The following is a 9,360-nucleotide window of genomic DNA, read 5'->3' on the forward strand; positions in this document are numbered from 1 at the left end:
ATAAAAAGCACGACCAGGATACAACCACACGGCAAAAATTGATAGGGGTTAAAATATGAAATTAAAACAGCAGTGTTTAAATTTAAGTTATTTTAGGTGTTAAAATACTGAGAGAATAAAAAGGTCTTCAGCTGGCGACGAAAGGAAAACAATGTAGGTGCCAAGCGAACCTCTCTGGGGAGCTCGTTCCACAGCCGGGGTGCCACAGCAGAGAAAGCCCTCCTCCTAGTAGCCACCTGCCTCACTTCCTTTGGCAGGAGCTCACGGGGAAGGACCCCTGTGGATGATCTTAAGGTCCGGGCAGGCACATATGCGAGGAGGCGTTCCTTCAGATAACCTTCAAATAGCAACAAAGTTGTTTCTTGGGGTAGCTCTAAAGTCACCAATGTGGTTCCTGTGGGCACTAAGATGCCCCAGCCCTTCTCTTCATGCCCACCAGGCTAAACAAAACATAAGCCAGCTGCACCGGTGTTCTAATTCCCACTGTGTTTTGAGACTTTTCCCCTTTATCAGGGGCCACTGAAACACCTAACATAGTGGTTCCCAAAGTGGGCGGTACCGCCCCCCTGGGGGCGGTGGGATTGCATAGGGGGGCGTTAAGAGGAAAAGGGGCGGCAGGGGGGCGCTCGAGGTGGTCTCTCCAGAAGGTACTAAAATAGAGTAACTAGAGACCCCCAGGGAAAATCTCTAAATCTGTGCAAGTCCGTCTAAACCTTCTCTAAATCTGACCGGGAAATGGACGCCCCCTGCAGCTTTTCCAGGATGAAGTCTGAAGTCTCGCGCGCTTTGAGTCTATGAGATAGGCGGTGGGGGAGCGCTTTCGCGCCAGACCAGCCGAGGCCACGTGCGTCGCAGAGAAGGCGGCACCTTCGAAAAGGGCAGCTTCAAAGAGGCGGTGACTGGGCAGTTGCTTCCGAGAGGTGGTGGGGGCTGCAGCAAGCGAGGCTGCTTGGAAGCTGCTGCAGGAGGAGGTTTGCATTAGAAGAGCTGTTAATGGGAGCGATAAGAAATTCTCGTGACTTAAATTAGTCAGGATTAACTTAAATCCCCGTCACTTAAATGGGTCTACTCTCAGACTTACATTAGTGTTTACCCTCTGTTCTAATGGCAACCAATGGGTGCCGAGGGCACACAACTACAACGAGGTACAATATACTGAATAATATTAACAACAGTGTGTGTGTGTGTGAGATAGAAATCTCAATAATTTTTTGTGTCTTTTTGTTTCTTAATTTGCCATAAAGTTCTTTCCACAGAATAACAAAATGTCACAATGTTTTTTCAACTGACATAAATTTATTTCAATAGGCTTTCAATGTTCTTTCTAGGCTTTTTTTTTAACATCAAGTTCTTTCAATGGGCTTTTTTGAACATCAAGTTCTTTCCATAGGCTTTTTTACATAGATTTTTTTCGATAAGCTTTTAAACTTTTTTTAAACCTAATTTTCTTTCAGTAGGCTAAATATTTTTCAATAGGCTTCTTTAACATAGATTTCTTTCGATAAGCTTAGACTTTTTAAACATAATTTTCTTTCAATACACTAACATACTTTCAATAGGCATAGGTATTTTTCAATAGGCTTCTTTATGTTAAAAAAGCCTATTGAAAGAAATTTATGTTAGTTCAAAAAACATTGTGACATTTTGTTATTCTGTCGAAAGAATTTTATGGCAAATTAAAAACAAACACAAAACCCCATTTATTGAGATTTCTACCACCCCGGTTGTTAATATTAGTCAGTATATTGCACCTCATTGTAGTTGTGTCCCCTCAGCACTCATTGGTTGTCATTAACTTATCAACTACTGCCTTCTTTAATTTTGTACTCTCTGTTCTAAACCACCTATTTGCTGTTGTGAGAGCATATCTCACACTACAACTTTTCTAGGAGCAGTTTGAGGTGTAAATACCAGATACAGCAGATGTCCTACTATAATGGACTTAAAACAGGGGAAATGGCTCTTAATAAAAGGGTCAAGTGTATTTGGTGACTGCATCACACAAGCACAGAAATTCGCTTGCAGCATCTCAAAAGACAGAAACAGTGTGGAGTCTAGGTTAGAGTATCAAACTAGGACTGGAGGAACCCAGGTTCAAACCTCCATCTCAGCCATAAAGCTCATTGGGGCAGTAACTATGTCTCAGCCTAACCTACATCACAGGGTTGTTGTGGTTCTCCTCCGTCCCATTTCAGTTAACCTCAAAGCTGTTGCCTTGAGCTCCCTGGGATAAAGATGGGGCATCAGTACAATAAACAAACAAACTATAAATAAAATAAATATAGCTCTTAAGGCTGCAAAGCTGATCTTGAAAGTGAATTCAAATGCTGCCTGATGACATTATAGATAGGTCTGCAGCATTCTGTATTCTAATCCCCCTGGGAGCTGTAGTGCTTTTAGAGTAGGTGTTCCATTTTTGGGATGCCACCTCTCAAACAATTAAGCTGGCCCAAGCTTTCTGGAGTATATTGGATTTGTATGGATAATTCAGTATGGGTATTAAGATGTTATGTAGAACAGGTTTGTCTGAATTGTGTGCTATGAAATCAGACCTGTGACCAAGGCTATGTTTGTGTGGGCACCTTGGTGAGCTTTGGGGGCTGGACATGTTGGTGGGGGTGCCTCCTTGGGGGTGGCTGTGTTGTCCTCCTTTTTGGTTTCCAAAATATGGTCACCCTACCTAAAACCCAGGGACCGAGCAGGAAAGAGCAGGAAATTCAGCTGCTCTGCCCATTTTATTGACACTTTGGTGATTTTAATTAAGCCTATGCACTTATTTTGACATTATTCCAATCATATTTAATGATTAAATTCTTTGTTTTAGATTAGAATAAAAATGACAGAAGCAGGGAAATCAAAAAAAGAAATGTAGACAATATAGCTTGGGATATCTTAAGTATGGATTGATACCAGCACCAACAAACCAGCAGCTGCCCACGTGCCTGTTATGTGAAAAGGTGTTTTCTAATGAGGCAATGGAGCCTTCCAGACTGCAAGAACATTTAAAGAATGCACATCCTGACTAGGCAGATAAGAACGTAACTTTTTTTCAATCACTTCGTGACAAATTTCAAAAGCGGCCAACACTGTTAAATACGATTCACAATGCTTCACAACAACAAACTGATGGTTTGCGTGCATCATACAACATCTCCTTGGTGATTGCTAAGTCAGGAAAGCCGCATAAAATCGGTGAAGAACTCATCCTACCAGCAGTTAGTGAGGTTCTGAGTACTGTTTTGCATAAGTCACCACATGATATAATGAAAACGATTCCTCTCAGCAACGATTCAGTGCAAAGACCCATCGATGAAATGGCTGAGAATGTGGAAGATACACTGTGCAGCACACTAAGGACAACAGAATTTGCATTACAGCTGGACGAGTCAACTTTACCAGGCAATGAATCTTTGCTTCTCGCTTATGTGCGTTTTATAAAAGACGGGAGTTTGGCTCAAGAGTTGTTATTTGCAAGGCAACTAAAAACCGATACTAAAGGGGAGTCAATATTTCGTGTGGTTGAGGAGTTCTTCAACGAAAAGGAAATTCCACTTAATCACATACTTGCTTGTGCAACTGATGGAGCACCATCAATGACTGGTCGCTACCGTGGGTGTGTTGCTTCCTTGAAAAAATCAGTGCCCAATATCTTTACTTGAAAAAATATTTACTTGAAATCTTTACTTGAAAAATCTTTACTTGAAAAAATCAGTGCCAAATATCTTTACTTGAAAAAATCAGTGCCAAATATCTTTACTATTCACTGTGTCATTCATCGCCAACATCTGGTTGCAAAAAACCTCAGTGGTCGCCTACACAATTCATTACACACTGTCATTACTGCAGTGAATAAAATTAAAGCCCAGGCTCTCAATGATCGACTATTCCGGGTGCTCTGTGCTGAGAATGATGAAGACTTTGAACGTTTGGTGCTTCATACTGAAGTTCGTTGGCTATCAAAAGGAAACTGTTTGAAACGCTTTTACAACCTTTTTGACACTGTTGTGGAGTTTTTTGAAGGCACGAATGCTTTGCTCAGTAATGACCTCAAAGAAATCAGGCATGACATTGCTTATTTGTCTGAACTATTTGCAGAGTTCAATGCAATGAATGTGCAGTTGCAAGGAAATGACACCAATCTTATTAAGGCCAAATCCGTCGTATCTACATTTATTGCAAAGTTAACTCTATTCAAGCGCAATATAGGCCGTCGTGAGCTATACCAATTTCCAAGCTTGTCTGAGCTAGAACAGAAAGGCGGGATACAAGATGACGATCTGCAAGTTTATTGTGACCATTTAAATATGCTGCATGAAGATATGTCTGAGCGATTCAAGGATCTTCTTATGATGGAAATTCCAGACTGGGTGATAAATCCATTTTCAGATATTGAGGAAGTTGGAGTAGTGGAGGAAGAACTAATTGAGCTACAAAATGACATTGAGCTGAAGCCAAAGTTTAAGAAATCGTACCAGGAGTTTTGGTTACAGAAGGACATTTCTGATCGCTATCCTGCACTATGGAGAGTGGTTCAGAAGCTCCTGGTTGCATTTCCAACATCATATTTGGTGGAACGTGGTTTTAGTGTGGTCTGCCTACTTCTTTCCAAACAAAGAAATCGACTCCAGATTACTAAACGTGGTGATTTAAGACTCATGTATCACTTCATCAAGCCCATCCATCACATTAAGAATTTACAGAATAGTGAGGTATTCTACCCTAGTTACTAAATGTGGTATCTAATATCCTTGCTTAATGACTATCAGACTTTGAAAAGATGATATCACTGGATAAAGTTCATCAATTATGTTCAATTGAATAAATAAACTAAAAAATGTAATTACATTTTGAATAAATATTCAATTAATTGTTACTGTTTTGAATTTTATTGTTATTATCTTCCTTAGTGGGTCGTCGAAAACCACTATTCTGAATAATGATTTTTATAGGGTAGGGTAGGGGGGCACTGGGCATGAGTTTGTGGAACCAAGGGGGCGGTGACCTGAAAAAGTTTGGGAACCACTGCAATGTGTTTGTCACATTACCCCCTCCCCCGGTCTTGAATTCCCCCCCCCCAATACATACTGTATAAAAAACTTGGGACTCAATAATACTCCAATGCACTTTCATAGTCCATGAAAGCTGATGCCAAAATAAATGTGTTCGTCTTTAAGGTGTTAGAAGACTTTGCTTTTTGGTGCACTAAACTAATATGGCTACTACCTAGAACTTATTCAGATATATTGCCCATCTTAGCCCAAGGGCTATTGGGGCAGGTAGCAAAGAGCTCCACCCCTCCTTCCTGCGGAACAGAATGACAAAAGAAGCAGCTTTAGACCAGATCAGAGGTTGCTCATCTGGCCCAGTATTGCCTACTCTGGATGGCAGCAGCCCCCAGGGTTTTGGCGGGGGCGGGCGGGCGGGCTTCCCTATCCTTTAAACTGGAGCTGCTATGGATTAAACCTGCATGCAAAGATGTTGCGTTCATTTTGCTCTGGTTTCTTAACTTCATCCTGAGTTCTGCAGCCTGGACGGATCAGGAATTCGTCAACCAGCTCAGAGCCTAATTTTGGCAAGGTTGCAAGGAAAGGAATTCCGTTACGGACAAGGAATAATAACCCCTTTCTGGTTATTACGAGGGCATCCTGGGCAGATTTCGTTAGAAGTCACGACAGGGTACATGTTGGACTAACGCCAATTAGGGCTTTGTAGATGGTAACCAGCACCTGGAATTATACCTGGAAGAGAACGGGATAGTGCCATCCCCCCTCCCCCTAGATGTGTTGAACTGCAAGCCCCATCATTCCCAGCCAATAGAAGCATTGGCCATGCTGGTGGGGAAAGATGGGCATTGCAGCATCCCAACACACCTGGAGGGCACCAGGTTGGGGAAGGCTGCTCTACAGCAAGGCCCAACAACTCACGATCTTAAGCACCCGAACTGTAGAAAGGTAACAGCAGACAATGGATAAAGGCAATTTTATTGTTTAATGCACAGTTGATGAGGATTTGGGGACCTGAACATGTTTCCCAGCATGCCGTGCTCCCCAAGCCTGATGGGACGTTACCTATCCACCCTCGGCACCGAGAGCTTTCAGCAGAGGGCTTCATCCTGTCCCATGCAGGCGGGGTGCTGCTGCAGGGAAAATACGACGGCTTGTTCTGGGCACAGGGCATGAGCGGCGGCTGGAGAAAGCCAGAGTGCTAGCCGGGAGGCCTCTGCTAATGAGCGGTGAGCTACTGAAGCTCAGTAAACCGGCCGGCCGGCCAGCCACAGAGTAATCCCTGGACAGAAGTGGGGCTGGGACATGGCTTTGCCCCACAAGAAGTGCTTACCATGAGCCAGAACTCAGGTGCAGCTTCTTCCAGACTTTTTGTTATGCCTATTCCCTCGAAAACCCGCCTTGTGTTGGGGCTGCGTGGAGTCCGCTTAAAAAAGAAGTAAAATCCAGCTCCTGGAACGGTAAAAATTGGATTCTGGAATCTGTATAAATAATGCCAATGTACCTGATTTCTCTGATTTTGCCTATCTTACTGGTTCTGTTATCTTGCATAACCTTTTTCTGGTGGTAGTTTGGGGGCTGAAGAGCTAAAGTGTTCCACGTGAACCACTGCAAACCTCCTGGCCTCTGGAGACTTCTAGCAGGCATCGTCTGGGTGCTTTGAACTATGCCTGTTCGTCAGTGAGGGACAGAAAACCATTTTTTTTTTTAAAAAAAAGGAGGCAGGTTCTGTAGATCCTGCCATGCGCGCGTTCATCTGTCCACACTCGGCACCAAGAGCTTTCAGACCTGCTGCGGCATTTGCAGGGCTGTGTGTTTGCTCCTGGAGAGCAGAGTAGCCGAAGAATGTGGCAGAGACTAAAGAATCCACCGCTTTTGTTTTTAAAGCAAGTTTCTGTCCCTCATTGTTGTGAAGAGATACTTGGAAGCAGCTGGATCAGGATGGACAATTCCAGATGTTTTTGGCCTAGAACTTCCATGATCCCTCATCCTTGGTTATACTTTCCAGGGCTGATGGGAGTTGTAGGCCAAAACATCTGGAGGCCCACAAGGTGCCCACCCCTGATGGAGAGGATGCCTTGCTGGAAGTCTTAAGAGGCTGCAAGTTCTGAACGCCAGCAGTCTCTCACGCCTTGCCGACACACACAACCCCTGCAGTTTTCAAAGGCACCCAGATTTACAGTTCGCTGCCCTTCGCCCCTTTCCTCTCTGCCGCCTGTTCTCTCTGGGATTCTTCTGAGGCAGGCAGAGGCTTCGCGGGGGCAAGCTGGAACTCTTCCGGAACAGGTGAGTCGCGCGTCTCCTTCCGGTAGAACCCCAACTCTTTCACCAGCCGGTTGATCTCTTCCCGGGACATTTCAGCCAATGGAATTCTCTGCAAAATAAATGCAGGCGACGGGGCTCACCACGGATCCTTGGCACGTGGCTACAAACTGCGGCAAGCCGGCCTGGCCTGGCCTCAGGGCATGCTAGGTGCTGCGCAGCCAGCTCTGCCTGAGACCCGAGCAAGGCTGAAATTTTGGAGGTGGACTCCAGAAGAAAAGCCCCTTTTTTCTTCTTAGAAGAAAAAAATCATGTAGAATTCTCCCCCTTTGGCCTAATTTATACGGCAACTTTTAGGGTTTAATCCTACGCATGTTTAGACAGGCAAGAGTCCCACCTTTGGATATCTTCCGCATCTTGGATAGCTCATTTAGAGTTCTGAAGGGTTCTGAACGAAACCCGAAGTGGATTCGCAGCCCCACTGACATCGGAGCCACCAGCCTCCACTGGAATTCATTCTAATGTAGGTAAAACATCACTGGCTGCACACAAGAGGAAGGCTTGGGGGAACCTCAATCTTTGCAATCGGACAAAAAAAGGTAAGGAGAAAACCTCCAAGGGGGCAGCCATCCCCCGCCCCACCGGCCACAAATATCCCACTGCGTAGTCCGCATGCCCAGTGGCCACAGCACGGTGAAAGGGGAAGTGAGACAAAGCATTTCTTCACAAGGCTTTCATTGCATGTTCATGATTCGTCACTCATGGAAGTTTGCCGGTCCTTTACACGACATCATCAACTTCCAAAGTATGACCTGCACTTTCTGACTTTCTCCTGCTTTCAAAAGATCAGCATTAACCGATAAGGGACGTTAATCCAATATATGGGCAGTGTGTAATAACGGTGTTGTGCTATAATCACAGCACCATCTAGTGACTGTAAAATGAAACCTATGGAACTGAATTGAGAAAGGAAGTCATACTCAATTCAAAGCACATGTCTGCCCAAGTAATTGAGCCGATTGTAATCCTGCAAAGAACCTGGAAGCAGAAAGCCACGGTAAGGAGGCAGGATTTCAGCGTCATGTCATGTACTCCAAAGAAAAGAAGGGTAAGAAATAGAACAGAACATCTTGAAGGCTCTCCCATACTAGAGGCATTCAAGAGGCAGCAGGGATGCTTTAGGGTGGATTCCTGCACTGAGCAGGGGTTGGACGCGATGGCCTTAGGCCCCTTCCAACTCTACTATTCTATGATTCTATGAAGGGGAGTGCAACATTTTGTGCCAGGTCCCACTTGTTTGCTTAACGCCATTCACACAGTTTCTACTGGCAGTTTCTAATGGTGTCAAGCTTTGCGTGGCATGGCCGTAAAATGGGTTACAGTGGATGCACGCAGTGGAGGCTGGTGGCTCCGATGTCAGTGGGGCAGTGAATCCACTCTGGGTTTCAGTCAGAACTCTAAGAAGCTATCCTTCGCCAACTTTAGAGTACTGCCTGATTTGGATTGAAACCCAAGTGGATTCATTGCCCCACTGACATCGGAGTCACCAGCCTCCACTGCCTGCAAGAGTTCAGCATTCTGTCTTACCTGCAACTCTTCATACTTAAAGTTGAGCAGCACCAGTTCGGGATCCGCTCCAGCCAGGTGTTTCAGGACAAGGTTGTGGCTGGAAGAGATCGTTAAGGAACCTGACAGGCTGGAGTTATGGGAGGGGTGGCAACAGCGCTGCCGTTTTCTTCTTCTTCTTCCTATGCCAGCCGGGAAGTTGAACAAATCAGTACTTCGGCCTCAGGCAGACTTCTCCAATCCCAATGCCCACCCAATGTGTTGGACTACAACTCCTATTATCCCCAGCCAGCACAGCCAATTGGGGATGGTAGGGGTTGTAGTCCAACACAACAGGAGCACCGCCAGGTTGGGGGAGGTTGGCTCAAAGGTACTGCAGGATCTGTCGGCTTTAGGTTCCTAGGGCAGAGACGGAGAATTGCAGGATGTTCCTTTTAAAAGGCTGTTTTGCATTTTGGACCACCATGCTGGAGTCAATACACGCCCCCCCCCCATTCCCACCCCTCTGCCCCTGTTGTTAGCACGGAGT

At 45.1% G+C, this 9,360-nt stretch overlaps 1 protein-coding gene across 1 annotated transcript; it reads right to left on the reverse strand.

Moving 5' to 3' along the window:
- Positions 1-6,728: 6,728 nt before the first annotated feature.
- On the reverse strand, positions 6,729-8,924 carry LOC134410669 (selenoprotein M-like; the record flags this gene model as incomplete). Its single annotated transcript, XM_063144065.1, has 2 exons — positions 6,729-7,377; positions 8,853-8,924. Coding segments are annotated over 2 exons (270 nt in total), but the record flags the coding sequence as incomplete, so codon positions are not given.
- Between the last annotated feature and the right edge of the window lie 436 nt (positions 8,925-9,360).

The sequence above is a fragment of the Elgaria multicarinata genome, chromosome 18 (assembly GCF_023053635.1).
Source record: "Elgaria multicarinata webbii isolate HBS135686 ecotype San Diego chromosome 18, rElgMul1.1.pri, whole genome shotgun sequence".
NCBI lineage: Eukaryota > Metazoa > Chordata > Lepidosauria > Squamata > Anguidae > Elgaria > Elgaria multicarinata.